At 36.4% G+C, this 22,383-nt stretch overlaps 1 protein-coding gene across 1 annotated transcript in view; it reads right to left on the bottom strand.

Moving 5' to 3' along the window:
- Positions 1-22,383, bottom strand: part of RANBP9 (RAN binding protein 9) — an 88,232-nt gene that overhangs the window by 25,033 nt on the left and 40,816 nt on the right. Inside the window, exons 3-5 of the mRNA XM_068557116.1 lie at positions 10,456-10,508; positions 9,358-9,525; positions 5,298-5,320 (exon numbers count right to left, since the gene is read on the bottom strand). Of these exons, the coding sequence (XP_068413217.1) occupies positions 5,298-5,320; positions 9,358-9,525; positions 10,456-10,508 (244 nt within the window). The remainder of the gene's footprint in view (positions 1-5,297; positions 5,321-9,357; positions 9,526-10,455; positions 10,509-22,383) is intronic.

The following is a 22,383-nucleotide window of genomic DNA, read 5'->3' as shown; positions in this document are numbered from 1 at the left end:
TGGTAGTACATCATATAATAAGATATTATAAAAACAAGCAAAAAGAAGAGTTACAAATGTGTATACTGACACAGAAAGAGGCCCAAGATACATTACTAAATGAAGAAAGCAAGCTATAGAATAGTGCCTCAACTATGACCCTGTCTTCTTCCATCCTACATTTAATTATGGAGATACTGGCTAACATAAGTTTAAAACAGATCTAGAAGGGTATACACTCAACACAATCATTGTTATCTACAGAGGCTGGGATTATAAGGAATTTCTCTTTTATACATTCCTGTATTTATAAATATTTATTATTTGACTATTTAACACTCTATATTGCCTTCTATAATCAGAAAGTGATAACAAACTAAAAATGACAAAGTCAGTTTAGGCTCAATGAAAAGTAACTAACTGTACCTTTTATACCACTTACTCAACCTTAAAACTTGAGGGAGAGATTAAGGACACAGCCCTTAACTGACTAAACTACAAATTTAAAAAAATATAATAGACTTTTAAATTGCTAAATTATAGATTTCTAAAAGCAGAATACAACAATGCAATGGGTCTTAGTCACAGAGTTGTGCAGCCATCACCATTATCTAATTTTACAACATTTGCATCACTCTGAAAAAACCTCCATACCTATTAGCAGTCCCTCTCTGTATCCCCCCAGTTCCTAACCGCTGACAACCACTAATCTACTTTCTGACTCCACAGATTTGCCTATTCTGGATATTTCGTATCAACGTAATTATACAATAGGTGGTCTTTTCTGTCTGGCTTCTTTCACTTCACATAATGTTTTCAAGGTGCATCCATGCTGTAGCGTCTATCTAGATTATGGATACATGTAAAACAATGTTTTCAGGGAAACTGTTTTTAAATTAAAAAAAAAAAAAGCACTCCTGCCTATGTAGAATTAGAAGTGAGAATAATTTAAGTCTCTATGAAGAGAACAGAAAAATACATAGGTCTCATTTCTATTAACCCATGAAAGATGAAAACAGCTACTAAAAATGCTATTCAAAAGCTGAGTATACACAATAAAATTATATCCTCAATATCATAGTTTTGTTCTTTTATATATAAAAGATTTTTTTCTAAAGAAAATTGAAGCAAATAATGCTTTCTATAAAAGGTAGATTTCCAACCAGGCCAAGGAACTGGAAAGCAGCATCATTTTAAACGTGAACAGCTTCTATAGCAAAAGAATTTATCTAATCCCAACTGAATTAGTCAGCTTATAGATGGACATTTCTCAAACTGGTGAGGTGAGCTGGGGAAGAAAGATCATTTTGAAAACATCTAAGGTTTTCCGAGACGTGAAACACCCTGTGTTCCATAATAGGTACACTTTTTTTCTGTGAACATACTCTCCACTGGGATTGAATGCTACGACTGGCTAGTGAACAGTACACAACATAGAAACACTTGTTTGGTGGTGCCTTTAAGAGAAAGACTAACTTCCTCTTTCCTTTTTAAGTAGAAGAATGATACGTTACATGTGGAAGTCCCAGATCCCAGTCATAAAAATAAAGAGCTCTCAGAGCCACTGTATTGTTAAAAGAAAACTTACAACTACCACCATAACCACCACTTTACCCACTGCTACAGAGCTGAGTATCACCCTTGGTTAATCACAGACAAGGCAAAAAATAGAACTGGCGATTCTAAAGCGGGACAAAAAATAATCAGAAGGCAACACAAAAATAGTCAACATGTCTACAACTAGCTAAGCCTTTTTCAAATGATCCCCACTAGCTATCAGTGAGGAACAAAATCTGCTAACTGACAAGTTGGTTTTACTTGCTCAGTGCCACAAAAAGAGGGAGAAGAAAGAAAAGAAAACCAGCTACGTAGGCCCTTTAACACAGCGGTCCCCAACCTTTCTGGCACCAGGGACTGGTTTTGTGGAAGACAATTTTTTCACAGACTTGGGGGGGGGGGGATCAGGGGGTAATGCGAGCGATGGGGAGCAGTGGGGAGCGACGGGGAGCGACGGGGAGCGGTGGGGAGTGACAGGGAGTGACAGGGAGCAACGGGGAGCGATGGGGAGCGGTGGGGAGTGACAGGGAGCGATGGGGAGCGGCAGATGAAGCTTCGCCGATCGCCCGCCGCTCACCTCCTGCTGTGCGGCCTGGTTCGCAACAGGTCACGGCCCGCCACCGGTCCGCAGCCCAGGGCTTGGGGACCCCTGCTTTAACCAACTCCAACCGAAACGGAGCCTTAGCAAAACCCCTGCAACAATACTGAGCCACGTGAACCTGCCTACCTGCGCCCGCACCTACACCCCGCTGCCCCCACCACAGCCGCTCTTCTCTAAAGCCTCCCCTTTCCACTTAACACACTGGGTCACTTCCCTTGTTCAGTCGAGGGTACGATCCTTGCTACTTTTCCTCTCTGTATACAACATCAACTGTGTTTCTTGCTATTGAATCGTTCTCATCAGCAAACATCCTGCTGAATCTAACAAAAAGTCTCCTACTGTCCCCCATTCTACCACCAGCTACCACATCCCACTTCTTTACTCCTCACTGTGGTCAAAATCCTCCAAAGCTGTCCATACTCTGTAATAGCTTCTCTCTTCCGATTCTCTCTTAAACCCGTCCCAGTCAGGATTTCTCTGTCACTCTGCTGAAACTCTCTCAACAGGTCACCAGCGACCTCCACTCTGCCAAACCCACTGATCGACAGCCCTGTCTTATGTGATACGTTACAGTGGCATTTGGCACAGTTAATTTCTCCTTCCTTCTGGAAATATTTTCTCCAGTTGGCTTTGAGGACATCCAACTCTTAGTCTTCCTCCTACCTCTCTGATCGCTGCTCCTCACCTTCCTGGTGCGGGTTCCTTCTCTTCTCCCCAGCATGGCACGCCCCTGAACTCAGTCCTTGCTCCATTTCTCTGCCTGCACACACTCCCTTGTTGACTCCAAACAGTCTCATGACTTTAAATTTAAACACTGAAATGCCAGTGACTCCCGAATTTTCATCTCCAGCCCAGATCACTCTCTTGAATTCCAGGCTTGTATAGCCAACCGCATGCTTGACAAGTCCACTTAACTTATCCAAAACGAGCTCCGGATTTCCCCCCTCAAAAAAGTGCTCCACCTAAAATACAGCCTTCTCCATATCAGTAAGTGGCATCTCCATTCTTTCAATTCTTCAGGCCAAAAATCTTGAAGTCAAATCCTCTTTCTTACATTTTCACATCCAATCCACCCGAAAATTCTCTTGGCTCTCAGATTTCTAAAAAATCTTATTTATTTATCAATCGTTTAACTCTTTAATCCATTTGGAACCTACTGTAGTATATAGACAAAATCCTAACACTATATATTTTTTCAAAAGATAAACACTTCTTCCATCACTGCTTATCAAATAACACCTCTTGATGAGCAAAATTCTGATCTGTAAGACTCCAAATTTTCCCTGGTTTGTTTTCTATTATAACTTGGATTTCTTCTGGTTTTTCTAGGATTTTCTTCAGGAAGATTAATAACCTATAGATAGGGTGTTATTCTCTGCCTTTGAGTCTCCTGTCATCCCTCTCAAAAAATTTCTAGAGCTGGAATGTATCTTATAATCACTGGCACCTTACGTCTGTTCCGGCAGCTGTCATGAGGCAGCAGTGGTCACCACCTGCATAGGTGTGAATTTGCTGAAGGATGAGCTCACCAAAAACTCTTGAGTCTTGATTGTTTTTCCTGGTCAAACAGCTGGATAAATGCAATTCCTAAGACATTTTAGTCAACAAGCCACTATGGACCAACTGAGAAAGGAATGTCAGAGTCCTGGTTGTGTCAGAAAACCTTTAGTTAATACCTTCTGGTCAAATGAAGAAAGTGAGCATATGAAACCCTGCACAATGCTGTCAGGAGCTTGGAAGACAGGGCCAGAGACATAACGGAGAACTCTTAAGAAATGTTCTTAATGGCAGAGAAGACAATATCATGTGGAAAACCACGGACATTAACTCTGAACAAGTGTTTTAAAAGGTTGGACTCTGAACATGAAGAAGTTTGGGGAAAACCTTGATCAATGTATATCATTTACTGCAACATTTTTAGGTGTGTAATAAGTGATACTGATTAAAAATTTAAATACCTGAAGAGATCATTCAGTGAATATAAAACATAAATTCTAAATGATAAGAAAGCACTTCATCATAGTTCATTAGTTTGTTCGTTTCCACCACCACCCCCGCCCCCGCCCCGGCCCTTAGGGCTATATATGATGCATATTACAATTGATAGAGCCTTACATTTGGGGAATAAGGTATGTAGAATCAAACTACTTCTTACATCTCTAGTGACGCTGAGTCACCATCATCTCCTGCCTGAATTTCTGCAACAGCCCCTCACATGTCGGCCTGCTTCTACCCTTACTCCCCCTGCAGTCTATTTTTCATCCCAGTGTCTCATAATAACCAACACTCTGCAGTGTCTTTGTATTTCATTCAGAGTAAATGCCAAGTCCTTACAATGTCCCTCAAGGTCTAGATGATCTACTCATCCTCCCTGTCATCATCTCTGACTCACCTCCTACTGCTTTCACGTCTCTCTACCTCCCTTCATGCTATTCTTCAAACACGCCAGATGTGCTACTGCCTTAGTACCATTCCCCTAACTATTCCCTCTCCCTGGAACATTCTTGTCCTCTGTATCCATTTAGTTAACTCCCTCACTTCCTCAGAAGTCTCTGCTCAAGAATTACCTTGAGCAAAGGTGAGCAAATTGTACCACGTGTGTTCTGTCTTTGGTACTCCCAAGCTCTACTGTTTCTCTTTCTTTAAAAAGTATTTAAATCCTTTAAAAATATTCTTAATGCATTATTTATTCTCTAAGTTCCTCAGATTGAATACTGCAAGAGGACAGAGACCTTTATCTGTTTTGTTGAATAATGTACCCCAGGCACAGAGCCTGCAGCACAGTGGCGCGCAATATACACTGAATTAGTAAATGACGAGAACTGCTGTACAGCCACTTACTGAAAAGTCCAACAATACCAAAGAGACATATTTCGAATGAATCCACAGTGATACTAAAAAGTGTATTTTACATAATCATTTCCTACTTCGTTTTTAGCTACAGCTAAGTTCCCTTGGGCAATGGTGTCCAGTGCAATTTGGAGGTTAATTTCTGATGGTCCAGACCAATGGTAGCTTGAGAAAGGAGCTCTAGCCTATGCATGGCATGGCATATAAACTTAATTACCAATAAGTCTGCATTTTAAACATGATTAGTACTAGTTCTTATATACTTTTAATTAAAAATACAAAACTACTTTTACAAGAAATTATGTCTTACCGGTAAGTCAGTGAAAGCAATACCTAAAAAGAAAAAAAAAAAGTGGCATTAGAAGCTGTTTTTCAAAGGCAGAGTATGGTGACAAGCTGAATTTCTAACTAAAAAGAAGGGAAAAAATAGCAAAGGAAGAAAAAAATTAAAAAGCTAAATATAATAAGACAATTTTTTTTCTCATTAACACCTAAGCTGCTTTATCCAACCTTACTATTTAATCTTCCTTACCTATATTTATCTTTTAAATAACTTTGAGGGGAAAGGAAAGATTTTCTATTAAAAAGGGGGGGGGGGTGAATAGAAAATATAGTACTTTTGTTTCCTTTTAAAAAAAAATCTTATAAAAGTACATTCTCAAAGCTTTGACTACTCTGGACAAAAAATTTTAATTCCTCCTTCAAAGGACAAAGATTTAAACAGTTGAGAATGTCTCTTAAATGTCCGCTGACAGTAGTTTCAACAGTCATGTACCAAATACACTTGAACAATGGCAATATCATTGGAATAAATCTACTGACATCCCAAAGTGATGGTGTAATCTCCCTCCAAATATTCAAATATATTACTTAGCTGAAAATAAGGTAATAAGGAAACCAAATATTTCTGCAGGACCTCATTCATATGTTTAAAAAGATTGAGCTCTAGAAGAACGGGAGGGGGTGGTGTTGGTGAGCCGGCTAATCAAAATTCTTCCAGTGTAAACACACATTAAAACAAAATACAACCACGCCAGCACCACTACCTCTGTGGTGCTGATCACCATCTAAAAAATGAGGGCCCTTCTGTTATATTATCTTCAAGGTCTCTTCCCACTAGAGAGTCTATGGCTCTATAATTGTGCTGTATCACCAGAAAACACAACTATCTGACTCTACTTATTAAAGTAATAAAGTTAAAAGGCAAAGTGACTATAAATCTCTATTGTACATGTTTTTAAATAAATGGTAAAAACAGTGCTTTGTAATTAAAGTACTGTTTTTATGACTTTTAAAAACTAGTGAACTCATGTTAGCTTGTCAAAAGAAAAAGCGAAGCTGGAGTTCCCCCCACCCTCCGTAAAACATTTGGATTACCTTCAGCTTCATTAATAAATAGAAAGCAAACTGACTGTGGGCCAAACGAATATAAGAATTTATTCTAAAAATTTCAGAAAACTAAAAAGAACACAGAAAGCAGCAAGAATAAATATGACCATACATATTTCTACCATTTTTCATAAAACAGCAGTCTAATCAATTATTTTCCTCAAAAATGTCTATTGACAAAGATTGTCTAAATCCATATTGCTTTAGCAAAAATTCCCTTCTGTCAGTAATTACTGAAATCCTCACTTTACCAAAACCTCTAATGAAAAACCCAACTTAATTCTATAGATTAATACTTTTGAACATTGCCAAATACAGCATCCACAACCTATGCATATTCAGACCACAAAGATGGCACTTTAACAAGCTGTGTAACTATTTAAATTTTACACAGAAAATAATTTTTCCCCAATTTCCTAATCTGATTATCAAGAGGCTTTTTGAAAAGTTATCTTCAATTGATGAATGATAATCAATAAAACAAAATTTTAAAATTTCAAATAAATTAACTTGCATACTGAAATGTTTCTCCTTTATTTTCTCAAAAACCTTTCCATTTCTCTTTATATGGTAAGTAAATATATATTTTGAAAACCTTCATGAGACAGAAACTAAAGATGTATCAGCCTTGGGGTTAGAAATTATCCACTTTGGAAAATACAAGGGAAGCGTAACTGAGTAATTTCTTATCTTCTAGATGCTAGAATCTGGACCAGAGATAAGCACACTACTCTATAAAGGGCCAGCGAGTAAATATTTTCTGCTCTCTAGGCCATGTGGTCTCTGTTTCAACTACTCAATTCTGCTACAGTAGCAGGAAAGCAGCCATACGCAGTACATAAATGAATGGGTGTAGCTGTGTTCCAATGAAACTCTACTTAGAAAACAGACAGGAGACTGATTTGGCCCATGGGCCACCACAGCTTGCTGGCCTCTGTTCCGGTGGAACACTTTCTGCTCACCAATGTTTTACCACTGCACCCCCAGCACCTGGCCAATGATAATAAATAACCTTTAGTGAGTACTCACTATGAGTCGGGCAATCACTTGAGAATTTCACATGCATCACTTCGGTTTGCTCTAACAACTTTAATAAGGTAGGTATTATAGTGATCTGATTTTATGATCTGAGGCACAGAAATGTTAAGTAACTTGCATAAGGTCACACAGCCAAGCCAGGAGATAAACCTAGGCAACTTAAGAACCCATACTGAGCACTGTTATACTGCCTCTGTATGTGCTTAATAAATATTTACTAAATTTATGAATGAATAATGCCAGATGTTTCAAAGTGACTTAATTCTAGAATGTGATCCTATCATTAGGTACCCTTTTCTTAAACAGCACCTCACATTTTAAAAACAGCTTCCTTACTCAAAAGAAAATTTCAATGTAAATACTTGTGAAAATCTAATAGGAAAAAAATGGTATCACATCACCTATGATCTTCTCATCTCCTAAAATAAAACTTCTTCTCTGGAATAAAGTTTGAAAACTGTAAAAAGATTAATTTTGGTTTTAAAAATGTCGTCTTTTGCATTTTTGAACCAAAGGTCATACCTAAAAGCAGATTTCTCCTGGTTTACTTTAAGATCGCAAGTATCTTAAGCAGCCAAGCCAATGAAGACTATGCCAGTGAACTGCTTTGGTAAGTCAGAGCTGAGCACTAACAACAAATACACTAAAATGGCTGTATCCTTCTGGAAACCAGTTTGCCACAGCAATCAAATCACAAATACATATAATCTGCATGGCGACCTTTATCAACATTCTTGTACCAAAAAGAACGTAAGAATCTTTGTGGACTTGTGACAGCCTTTAAGTTAGATAGCACAGGACTTCAGAATCAATATTAATAATAATAAGGAAAAGTTTTAAGCCGAATATAAATATGAAGAAGACAGTAACTTTATATAAGGAGTATGTTGAGACACTAAAAAAAAAAAAAAAAAAAAAAAAGACTATTACCAATGTAGCCAAAAATTTAGAATTTTCTACTATGAAATTACAGAATAGTTTTTGTATTACATTAAAGAACATTTACTATATGTCTAAACATACTATCTGCAGCTTAATTTTTAAATACTATTTATAAGCAAACTGAATTTTCTGCCTTCTGGAGTTACTTAGTTTTTGCCTTTTTTCACTTTACCTCATCAGAAATAATTTGCCATGAATCAAAGATGTTTCAAACAGTAAAATAATGTGAAACTTTTTTACTTCTAAAGCATCAGTTTTGCTATCCTTTATACTTTCTTTAATACAAAACAAAAACAACTTCTAAGAAAAGGGAGCATAACAATTATACACAATTTTCAATCTGAAGTATTATGCGTATTCAACTAAAACCCCTGATTTCCTATTAGTCTTACAATGGATAGATTTCCTCATGTTTTCCTTAATCTACTTATTTGCCACCTGTCTTTTAGAAGTTTTGCTGTTATTTGCTCATTTTAATTCTGCTCCCTTTTGCAGAACTAACTTGTAGTCACCATCCTTTATCAACTTTTGTTAGTTGGTCTGATTTTTCAGTATGTCAGTGCCCTTCATTTGGTTGGGGGCATCAAGCTTTTTCTCGCTTTGTCGTTACCCCCATACTATACTAAAAACTGACAGCTCTTTTCTCTAAGCACCTGTTACCTAGAGAACTGGATCATACTGTGACAGGCTTTATTCAAAGCAAAGCAGAAAACACTTAGCATTTCTACTACTAGTACGAGGTTACTTCTACTTAGTCCTATATATGTGATACAATGTGGCCTTCACTGTAAAAAAATCAGGGTTTTTAGTTGAATATGTGTCCATTATACTTCGGATTTAAATTGTCACCATTTCCTCAGCTTCCACCTAGTAGGAGCAAAGAAATAATTTCCAGAGGCATCTACTCATAAAGGAGAATTACACAAAAATATTACTACCATGATGTAAGTACAATAATCATAACATCTGGTTATTTAACATGCAATTCATTATCTTAGTACCTAAACTATGTCCGTTCTTGGTGTAGAAGCAGGTATTGTTGATAAGGTTAACACAGCAGCCAATGACATCACCAGTCGTAAAAGTTGGTCCATAAGGTTGTCCCGTTCCAGAAGAACAAAATGAATGTCCATCATCACCATGATAACCATATGAATGTTTATCCCAGCCTACAGAGAAAGTTCCAGTATATTTACAGTGAAAAGTAAGGTTCCTCTATACTAGAGCTATTCACTAAGATTATAACAAGCTAAGCAAGAACAGTAGTACAACAGATAGTACAAAGATAAAATTCCCAAAAGTACATTTAAATTCTCAACAATTACAGTACGTAATTTCTATATAAAACACTGCTTACCACATTAAGGAAAATAAATCCGCCACACAGAATGCTAAAATATATCTTAAACAGAGAGGACTTCTACCAGAAAATGCAAACAAACATAGCAAGACACATTTTCCATGCATATTTCCTTTGCTAATAGACCAAAGGAATTTTGCTTTGATTGAGTTTAAGCACACACACACAAATACACACACACACACACACACACTTCAATATAACAAAAGATTTTTCTTTCAATTTTCAAAAAATTTCCTCCAAGGTTAATTTTTAACATTAGTAAATAGAATACCAGAAAATATAATCAAAGAATCACTTCCATATGATTAATGGTTTTAGGAAACAGTTCTCCTATCTCAATTCACACCTTTCTTAGTTTACTTTTAATATCAGCCTACATTTCCAGAATATTAAAACAACTAAAAATGGTTTAAAAGCTAGGAATGTGTTGGGTAGGAAACAGAACCAACCACATTAAAACATTTAAAGTAGTTGACATGACTATGTACTGGAAGTTAAAAATACCAACAAACAAAACAAAAACAAGCAAAGCAAAACAAAACAAAACAATGCATGGTATACTTGTTATGTTTTGCAAAATAGCAGAAAATTTATTAAAACCATTCAGCTCGACTTTGAACTCATAAGTGATTAAAAATATAGAAGATTAATGTACTTAACTATCTCCAAGTTATTACTTGACATTTTTAGCCAGAGTTAGCCATAAGACTGTACTGTAATTCAATTACAAGTGTACCTGGTAGTCTATTCATGTTCACACCTTGAGCAGAAAGACCAATTCCCATGTAACTGTTTAAAAAAAAAAGGAAGGAAGGAAGAAAAGCTGGTTATTATAGTCATATATGTATAAATTACCAAACACACTCAAACATTATCGAACCAAGCCCAAGATGAAACTCACAGGGTAGCTACAAAAGTTACTAGAATTCATGAAATAGCAAAAAGGGCAATATTAAGCAACAACAAAACCCAGATTCACAGTAAATTCCTGTAGCAATCATTCATAAATATACCCAAAGTATTATTAATACTTAAATACTCTAAAAACTCTAAAAATCTTTCCAACGTATCTACACAAATATTTAGAATTAAGACTTCTAACAAAAAGTATAGAGGGACTTGTGGAAGAAAAACGAAATACTAAATAAGAAACAAATGTGTTTTCAAAAGGATACAGTAAAAATCTAGTTCCACACACATACACACACAAAGACATGGAGACATACTGAAAAAATATCCAATTCATATAAAAACATCTGAAATACTTAACAGAATTATACTATAAAGTATGTGCTATGGGGTATCTATATATTGGTTTTCCCAAAGTATTTTGGCAAATTGACAATATGGACTTAAATATGAGACTCAATTATTAACTTATGAAACACCAGAACAAAATTATCTCCACAAAAGAAATACAAGAGGAAAAGGTAATTATTAAGGCATGCAATTTATTTTAAAGCTTATAAAATATTAATCAAAACTGATAAAGACAGTTCAAAAGGGGGAAAGCAGAAAGAAATATATTTATAAGTATCGATGCAAAAAAGAAGAACTAAATAAAAAAGCAAACGGAATCCAATTTGTTAAAAGGCTAATTGTCGGTGATTGTATCAAGATTTAAAATGGTATTTGACAAATTTCAGCTACCACTTCTAATAAAAACTCAAATAAAAATAAAAGGAAACTACCTAAATATGACACACTTTTTTCCAAATCTAATACAGCAAGCAAGGCATTCAACAGTGAAACACTGAAGTCATTTCCATTAAAATCAGGAACATAGAGAGTCCTACAACTGTTAAACACTGTTTTGAAGGTTTTAGTTTAATAAAATAAGAAAATAGGAAGCTTAATAAGAGAACTAAATAACCAGTATAAATATTACAAGACATAAAATTATCTTAATTGTAGTAGCTCTGATTATATACATAGGAAACTATGGAACATACTAAAAGCTTTTAGAATTAACTAGTTATTTTGGAAAAATGACTGAATTTAAGAAAAACATTTTAACTTCTTTTCTAGTAATAACCAGCTAGAGAAAGGAAGTGGAATATATAGACATATCAGTCATAACAACTACAGAAACTATAAAACAGGAGTAAAGAGCTCAAGTAAAGCTCCAGAATGATATCTTAAAAGTGGTAAATAAATGAGTATTCTAGGTATCTGGATAACTTGACAGCATAAAAATAGCAATCGTTCTAAAATTAATATAAACATGTAATGAGGTTCACGATATACTCCAAATGAATATTTAAAACTAGAAAAAGTGATTTTAAAGTACATATGTAAAAACAGAATTTTGATCAAGACAAAATTTAAAAAAAATAACTTAGTGTTTGTCCTACTAGATATTAAAACTCAGACAATGGAATTCACAAGTACAATATTACTAATAAGAATAAGAGTCAAGTGACACAAGAATAACAAAACATTAAGAAACAGCATTTTGGATGTCTAGTCAAGACTCATATAAGTTGGTATTCTGACTCAGCCCCTTTGTTCCAAATACAGTATACAATGTAATTACTTATTTTTTAAAAAAAGTAGTAAGTCACAAGATAACCTGAGCAGGGGTACAGCTCTGGCCCTGCAAAGCTCTGGGTCCTTGAGCACGCATTAATGGGTAGGAGTTTCTCCTGAGGAAACAAAGACTAAAGAGGCTCCACAAGGGGATCATTAGCTATGCTCACTGCTTAAAGCCAACAGCTGGAATAGGCTTCCCCTCCTGAAGGGGAAGAAAACACTGATACCACCTGCTGCCTTGGCTAAAATTCATTTGACATTGTTGCCTAGCTGAAGGGAAGGGGGAAGGAATAGCCTCTTAACTAAGATCTGAACAAAGTTACTGAATGGATCTCTGATTGAATCTGCAATACTCCCAATACCACTTTGAACAAAGAAGCTGGATACTCTAATGTAGACCTGGTGTTAGATTGGGGACCCAGGAGTTAGAAAGCAACTATAAAGTATAATAAAGGGAAAACAAGTATAGACCTAGATAAACAAAATGGAGAAAAATGTTAAACTTTCTAATTAAAGTGAGGCCACAAAAACAAAATTCTAAAATATACCAAATATATATGTAAGACCAACAAAATACACAACTGGAACATGAATTCATTCTAGATGACATCAATCAATGGAGAGTATGACAAAAAAAATTTTTTTAATACATTTAGGATTATGTAAAAAAAAAAAAAAAAAAAAGGAATCACCATCACTAAAAAATACAGTGGAGCACCAATACTTACTGAGATAATTTAGGCTAGTGATTGTCCACAACTGAAAAGTATGTTGGTAAGTTGAAAGTGCACACCACAAACAGAGAAAGATAAAAATAAATTCACAAACACATCACAGACTATCAATGCAAACAAAATCCTAAAAGCTTCCAAAAAGAAAGGCAGATAACCTCAGAAGGAATGATTAATATGACAGCTGACTTCTCCCCAGCAACAGCTGATGACTGTAAACAATGGCACGAAGTACTGAAAGTAAAGAACTGTCAACCTAGAACTTAATTCCCAGGTAAAGCATCATCCAAGAATGAGGGCAAAATAAGATATTTTATGGCATAATAAAGCTAACACTTTACTATCCACAAATGTTCACAAAAGAACTATATGAGAATAGACTTTAGCAGGAAGACAAGTGAAAACAGAAGGAATGCATGGGACAAAGAAATGACCACTAGAAAAGAAAATGATAAAATGTAATTAAAATTAATTACTGAAAAAAATGCTATTAATAATTTTAAAAATCTATAATCCAATTATAATGTGCTAGAATACAATTCAAAATTACTTGACATATAAAGACATAGTAAAACATGACCCATATTCAAGAGAAAAGACAAACAAGAGAATGACCCTGAGAGCCTCAAGTCATTGGAATTAACAGCTAAAGTATTTAAGGCAGCTGCTGTCACTATATGCTCAAGGATGTAAAGGGAAATATGCTTGTAATGAATGAAATAGGAAATTTCAACAAAGAAAAAGAAACAAAAAAAAATGAAATTCTGGAGCTGAAATATATTTGAAATAAATATTTACTAATGTACCTAATGGCACATTGGAAATGGCAAAATGAGTAAGTAAACAATGACAGAACTGATCTGAAGAACAGAGAAAAAATACTGATGGAATAAAAAGAGAGTCCCTTGGGCAGTAGCAAAAGGTCTAACATACATGTAACCGAAGTCCCACAACGAGAAAGAGAATGGAACAAAAAAATTGAGAAAAATTCCCCAAATTGGGCAAAAGAAAAAAATTTACACATTTAAAAAGCATAGAAACCTCAGCAGGTTAAGTACAAAGAAAAGCACACATAGGCACAAATCACAGTCAAACAGCTAAAAACTAAGAATGGAGAGAAAATACTGAAAGCAGCCAGAAAAATATGATGTATTACTTTCAATAGGAACACTAAGCTGAATATCTACTGACTTCTCAGAAGACAATATGAAGGCCAAAAGATGGCTGATCAAAATATTTACAAGAGCAGAAAAGGGGAAGGGGAACCCATGCCAACACAGGGTGTTATATTAAGGAAATATCCTTCAAGAATGAAAGCGACATAAAAACATTTCTCAGATAAGAGAAAAAGAATGTGTTGCCAGCACACCTGCACTAAGAAAAATACTAAAGAAAATCTGCCAAACTGAAAGGCATCGGATAGATATATGATATATATATATATATATATAAAGGTATACCAGATATAACATATACAGGTACATCAGAGAGATACCTGGATTTTCAGGAAGGAAAGAAGAGCACTGCAAATGGCACACACATGGGTACATAATAAAAGACTGTTTTTACTCTTAATTTCCTTAAAAACATGTATGACTCCTTAAAGCAAAAATAACATGTACTGCCCAGTTCATAATATAAGTAGATGTAACACATATGGGTAACTACAGCAAAAAGTACAGGAAAAGGCAGTAAATGGACGTATATGGTTGCAAGTTTGTGTACTTTATGTGAAATAGTAAAACATTAATTCTTAGTTAAGTTATGAAAATAGTGATATATACTAAAATCTTTAGAGTAGCCACTAAAAAACTACAGATATATTAGTTAAAAAGCCAATAGGTAAATTAAGACAGAATTCTAGCAATATATCAAAATGATAATATATCAAGACCAGGTGGTGTTAATCCAGGAACACAACACTGGTTTAACATTCAAAACACCAATCAATATATTTCATCAAATTAGGAGAAAACTCTTATGATCATTTAAATAGTTGTAGAAAAACATTTGACAAAATTCAACACCTATTCACAATAAAAACTCTCAGCAAACCAGAAATACGAGGGAACTTCATCAACCTACATTTTAAAAAAACCTACAGCTAGCATTCGTAATAGTGAAATATTGAAAGCTATTCCCATGAGATCAAGAACAAGGTAAGAATGCCAGCTCTCGCCATTTCTATTCAACACTGTACTGAAAACCCTAAGCATTTCAATAAGGCAATAAAGAGAAATACAAGGCATAAATAAAAAAGGAAGAAATAACCTGCCCAATGTCACACAGCTAATAAGTTGCAGAACTTATTGGGCAAGTTACTCATCTGAACAATGTGCTGATAATAATGGAAACTACCTCACTGGCTTGTTGTGAGGGCTAAGTATATTTGCAACCGCAAGGAACTCAGAGGTGTGCCAAATTTATAACGAGAACTGTGTCACTGTGACTGTTAGCATTTTATTCTCTGTGCCCAGTGGAGGCCTGGCACATAGAAGGTGCTCAATGCACAGTTTTGAAGGAATGAATAAATGAATGATTAGTTTGACTAAAAAAAAAATCTCATAAAGTAATGGTATGACATATTTTTAGAGTTTAACATAGCTTGCTTATTTATTTATCTATTGGGCTGCGTTGGGTCTCCGTAGCTGTGTGCGGGCTTTCTCTAACCGCGGCAAGTGGGGGCTACGCTTCGTTGCGGTGCGCGGGCTTCTCATTGCGGTGGCTTCTCTTGTTGCGTAGCACTGGCCCTAGAGCACGTGGGTGTCAGCAGTTGCGGCACGCGGGTTCAGTAGTTGTGGCTCACAGGCTCTAGAGCACAGGCTCGGTAGTTGTAGCGCGCGGGCTTAGTTGCTCCAAGGCATGTAGGATCTTCCTGGGTCAGGGATCGAACCCGTGTCCCCTGAACTGGCAGGCGGATTCTCAACCACCGTGCCACCAGGGAAGTCCCAACATAGCTTATTGTTAAAATTGAATACAGACATATAAATATACTCATCTAATAAAAACATCCTATTTGGGGAAAAAAAAGGAAGAAATAAATCTGACTTTACTTGCAGATAACATTAATTTAACAAGAGATAATCTTTAAAAAACATAAAATAATCAGAATAAGTGAATTTAACATGGCTGCAGGATACAAACTTATTGTATAAAAAAATCTATTGTATTTGTATATACTGGCAGTAAACACTAAGAAGATAACATTTAAAAAACAATTATGTATACAATAGCACTAGAAAGCATAAAACATTTAAGAACTGAACAAAAGGCGTGTAGAATTTCTCTGCTGAAAATTACCAAACATTGATGGGGGGAGTTAAAGAAGATGTAAATAAACGGAGAGATATATCACATTCACAGACCAGAAGACTCAATACTATTAAGGCTGCAATTCTCTCCAAATTGATCTCTAGAGTCAATGCGATCCGTCTTATACTCAGGCTAGGAGGCTTTTCTAAAAACTGACAGGCTGATGCTAACGTTTATACAGAAATAAACAGGATCTAAAATATCCAAAGAAAGTTTGAAGAAGAACACAGATGTAGGACTTACACCATCTGACCTCAAGATTTACCATAAACCTGAGTAAGCAAGACAGTATGGTACCAGAATTAAGGATCAACAAATAAATCAATGGAATGGATTCAGAAAGAGCTCAAAAAGAGATCCACGCTTATACAATCATTTAATATTTTACAAGGGTGCCAAAACAATCCAAAAGAGTAAGTAAAGTTTTTCTAACAAACAGTGATAGAACTGATACCCATTTGGAAAAGTAAACATTAACCTCTACCTCACACAATATATAAAACTCAACTGAAGACGGATCATAGTCCTAAACACGAAAGTTAAAACTATAAAGCTTCTAAAAGAAAACATGTAAAAATATCTTAATGACTTGGGGATAAAGCAAATACCTATCAGGACACAGAAAGCAAGAACCATAAAATAACCAACTCATAAATCAGACATCAGCAAAATTAAAATCTTCTGCTCAAAAGACATAAGACTATCCATTTTTTATAAATGGACAAAAGATCTGAATAGACACTTCACAAAATAATACTGCAAATAACCAAGAAGCACATGAAACTGCTACACAGCATTAGTCAGTCACTAGAGAAACACAAATTAGAACCACACTGAGATACCACCATGCACCCAGCAGAACGGTTAAAATGTAAGACTGGCCACACCAGTACTGCCACAGATTTGGCAAAGTAAGAGCTTTCATACACTGCCGGTGGGAATGTAAAACGGGACAACTCCTTTGGAACCGTGGCTGGCAGTGTCTCAAAAGACTGAACATGTACTTACCCCAAGACCCAGCAATTCCACTCAAAAGAGAAATGAAGGCACTATGTGCACCTAGAGACTTGTACAAATACGTTCATAAGAGCTCTTCACAATGGAGGAAAAACTGAAACAGCCTGGGTACCTATCAACAAATGAATGGATACACAAACTGTCTTATGTTCTACTCAGAAATAACATGGAAAATGAATTACCGACATACACAACATGGATGATCTAAAAAATGTTACCCTGAATCCAAGAAATCTTACTAAGATTTCTTATATGATTCTTTTTACAGACATACCTCAGTCTACTGAGCTTCACAGATGCTGTGTTTTTACAAAGTGAAGGTCTGTGGCGGCCCTGCATCGAGCAAGTCCATCAGCACCAATTTTCCAAGAGCATTTGCTCACTGCGTGTCTCTGTCACATTTTAGTAATTCTTATAATATTTCAAACTTTTTCATTATTATTAGCGTTTTTTAGCAATAAAGTATTTAATGTAAATACTTTTTCTGACATAATGCTATTGCACAATTAACAGACTACAGTATAATGTAAACATAATTTATATGCACTGGGAAACCAAAAAATTCACGTGACTCACTTTCTTGTTGTATTTGCTTTATTGTGGTGGTCTGAAACTGAACCTGCAATTTCTCCATGGTATGCCTGTATATGAAGTTCCGAACAGACAAAATGAAAATAACAGTCACCTCTGAGAGAGTGAGGACAGGGCCTAACTGGGAAAGAGTATGAGGGAACACTTCTAAGGATGATGGTATAGTTCTAAGTTTTGATGGGAGCTTGCATTTCACAGGTGTATGCATCTGCAAAACTCATCAAATGGTATACTTCAGACTTCACTGTATGTAACTTTTATGATGATTAAAGAAAACAATAAGCAAGTATCAAATTCTAGTTAGTGATATGCATGGTGTAGTAGTAATTAGGAGTTAAGTCTACTTACTTTGAAATGCATCAAAAAATAAGATGGATCACTGGGTGGACAGAGGAATGGGCAGATATGGGATAGAGCAATTACCGTCAGTTCTACCACAGCATGACATTTGAGTTCCTTAAAATCACTGCACTATACAACACCATACAATAAAAACCACAGAGCTTATGGGGGAAGTGGGGTTAAGAGCAAAACAGTCAAAAACTTCATTAGTAACATATTTTAAAAAAGTATAAGAATCCAATAAAAACCACCAAAATTCAATAAAAATGGTTTTACACAGGTTGAATTGTCAAGAAATACATAAACACTACAATAAATATGGTACCTTACACTGAAAAAGACCTGATGTTTACTTGGGGAAGTAGGTGAAGCAGGGCTGCAGCTTGTGAGTTACTGTGAAGCGGTGGGAGGGGTTGACAGGGGAAATGTGCAACGTCAGATGTGGATGGGTGTGGCTCCCAACAAACAGTGAACCAAGAAAGCTGGCAGGTGCTCGAGGTGTTGCATGACGTACAGAAACACGCTCAAATTCAGTAGCAGTGAGGGAGTGGAAAGATCTGACGGACAAGAAACTTACTGTGGTATTATGTGCAGTAAGTCCCTTACATTTGAACCTTCAAGTTGCGAACTTTCAAAGATGCCAACGTGCGCTCGCATGTCCAGTCACGTAAGTTAGTTCACGTGTCTGGTGTACACTGTCACGTGAGTGCATCCTCTATGAGTGGTTGTGCTTTTGGTACTTTACTGCACAGTACTGTACAGAGTACAGTATCTTCATTTCAAGCCCAGGATGTCCAGAAGCAAGCGTAAAAGCAGTGGTGATGTAGCTGGTACTGCTAAGAAGTGCCAAGTGAGAACAATGGAAACAAAAGTGAAAACAATTGAGAGAGTGGAAAGAGGCGAAAAGATGGGAGACATCACTCGTTCTTATAACATGAATCGTTCAACCACCAGCACGATTCTGAAGAATAAGGACAAGATCATGGAACACGTGAAGTCTGCTGTGCCGATGATGTCGACAGTAGTATCGAAGAGGCGTGGGAAAGTGATGGAGGAGACGGAGAAACTTGTGTGGATGCAGGATCAGCATCAGTGTCGAGCTGCTCAGCTTCATGCTGATTCAAGAGAAAGCTTAAAAGCCTTTATGAAGACTTGAAGAAGAAACACGGCAAAGAATCAGAGGGCGCATCTTTTAATGCCAGCCATTGCTGGTTTCACTGGTTCAAGGCTAGAGCCAACCTTCACAACGTAAAAGTAAGTGGTGAGGCAGCAAGGGCAGATACGGTAGCTGCCCAGGAATTTCCTGAAACGCTTCAAGAAATTATTGATGAAGGCTGGTATTTACCCGAGCAGGTTTTTAACGTGGATGAGACAGGACTGTACTGGAAAAGGATGCCAGACCAAAGTTACATCAGTAAGGAGGAAAATTTGATGCCAGGTTATATATAAAGCAGCAAAGGTTAGGCTAACTCAGCTGTTTGGTGGCAATGCTTCAGGTGATATGAAGCTGAAGCCTCTCTTAGTTTATCATTCAGAGAACCCAAGAGCCCTTAAAAACATAGCCAAGGGCTCTCTCTTCCTGGTGTGTGGAAGAGTAACCCCAAAGCCTGTGTTACAAAGGCCATTTTCCAGGACTGGTTTTTCCACCACTTTAGCCCAGAGGTAGAGAAATACTGCTTGGAGGAGGACGGCCCATTAAACATTCTTCTGCTGCTCCACAGTGCTCCGGGCCACCCTCCCACTCATGGGACAACTTTCATCCCAACGTCAAAGTAGTGCATCTGCCACTGAATACTGTGTCGCTCATCCAACCCATGGACCACGGAGTTATAGTGACTTTCAGGAAGTATTATTTACGTCACACTTTTCGTCAGACAGTAAAGGCGAGTGACTAATCAGGAACAACCTTGTGACAATTTTGGAAGGACTAGAACATCTACAAGGCCATAAAAAACACTGACTTTGCTTGGCGTGAGGTTATGGCCATCACCCTGAATGGGGTTTGGAAGAACCTTTGCCACCAGTGTGTTCACAATTTTTGTGGATTTGAGAAGGTGGATGGGGAGTCCAAAGAGGTCTTCAGCAACCAAGTGATGCTCAGCAAGAAGCTGGAGCTAGATCTGCAAGAGGACGACTTCACTGAACTCCTTGCTGTGCAACACAAGGAGCTTACTAATGAAGACCTGATGGAACTGGAGGCCCAGAGAAAGGACGAAGAGAGACAAGAGGAAGAAAAAGTAACTGAAAAACCAAAGAGATTCACAATGCAGGAAATGGCAAGGGGGTTTTCTTTATTTGAGGAGGCACTGTTAGTTTTTGAGGCACAGGACCCAAACATAGAACAGTACACGAAGGTACCGTTCACGAAGCAGCCGTTCAGAATGTAATCAAGTGCTACCGTGTCATCTATGATGAGAAAAAAAGAGCTACTACCCAGACAACACTGGATCGTTTTTTCAAAAGGGTGGATAAAATTGAATCCAGCAAGGAACCAGAACCTGTGCCATCAACGTCAGGCGTGAGTGAAACTGCAGCCTGCCCTCCGTCTCCTATTGCTGACGATCCTTCAGCTCTACCACCTCCCACCTCCTCTCCCTCCTCCAGTCGGTAACTCTTCTTGCCTGTTCACTCGATGCCAGCCCCTGTGTGCCAGCTGCTGTACTGTACTACTGTACTTTTCAAGGTACTGTACTGTAAGATTAAAAACGTTTTATTTTTTGTTTTTTATGTATTATTTGTGTGAAAAGTATTATAAACCTATTACAGTATGGTACTATATAGCCAGCCGACTGTGCTAGCTGGGCACCTAGGCTAACTTTGTTGGACTTATGAACAAACTGGGCTTACAAATGCACTCTCGGAATGGAACTCATTCATATGTAGGGGACTTATTGTGTTTAGAAAGGGAAATGGACATTAAGTTTTTTAGATCAATATATCAATACAAATAATTTCAAATTATACATTATTAGCATTGTTAATAATAGTGTGCCAAATATCAAAGAACAGAGACCAAGAGGACTAGTTTAGTTTAATTCCTATTATAGATAGATTTAAGTTTACTAACTTGTTATTTGTCCTATCTGTTCTTTCCATTCGTCCTTTTCTGTGTTCTTTGTATTTTTGTATTTTATGACCTTTGTTAGCTTTTTGCTATATATTTTAGCATTGTATTAATGAGTACCACATAAGTTTAAAAGACTGCACGTTTAATATGTCATATTCTTGATTGAATTAGTATATTTATCAAATGCTGGCAATGCAACACACAACTTTTAAAAACCTTTTTACCTCTTCCCACATGTTCTGATACTGTGGTCATGTTTTGCTTCATTATATGTCACAAACTCCACAAAAGCAAGTTACTATTATTGCTTTATATAACTAATGCTATGTAACCCCGAAAGATCAACAACAGACTTCTCATGAGAAACCATGGAAGCCTGAAAGCAGTGGAATAATATATTGCAACTGCTGAAAGAAAAAAAATATAAACCAAGAATTCTATATCCACTAAAACTATATTTCAAAAGAGAAATTAAGACGTTCCTAAATAACAAAAACAGAGGATCTGTCACTAGCAGACCTGCGCTATAAGAAATAAGGTGGAAAAGAAACTAGTCAGTTACTCAAATGTATACAAAGAAATAAAGAACATCAGTAAAGATAAGTGCATAGGTAAGCATAAAAGGCAGTGTAAGTGTATTTTTCTTTGTAACTCTTTTCTTCTCCTATCTAACTTAAAAGACATAAAGCAGTAATTATAACTCTCTGGGCCTAAACTGTATAAAGATATAATTTATGACAATAATAGCAAAAAGGAGAGGGGAGACAATGAAAATATTATGAAGCTAGGTTTAACACACTGTTGGAATTAAGTTGATATTAATCCAATTTATATTGTTTTGAGTTAGGATATTATATGAGTAATCTTCCAGAGCAACCATTAAGAAAATAACTCAAAAACTACAGAAAAGAAACCACAATAAACTTATTAAAAGGTACACTAAAAAGTCTACTTCAAACAAAAGAAAGCAACAGAAGAACAGAAAAACAAAAAGACATGAGACCAAAATAGCAGACCTAAGTCCTCCCTTATCAGTAATTGCCATAACTGCAAATGGATAAAATCATTCAAA

Source organism: Eschrichtius robustus, chromosome 12 (assembly GCF_028021215.1).
Source record: "Eschrichtius robustus isolate mEscRob2 chromosome 12, mEscRob2.pri, whole genome shotgun sequence".
Taxonomy (NCBI): Eukaryota; Metazoa; Chordata; class Mammalia; order Artiodactyla; family Eschrichtiidae; genus Eschrichtius; species Eschrichtius robustus.
Note: the sequence above shows the minus strand (reverse complement) of the source record. Positions and strands in the feature narration are given on the sequence as shown.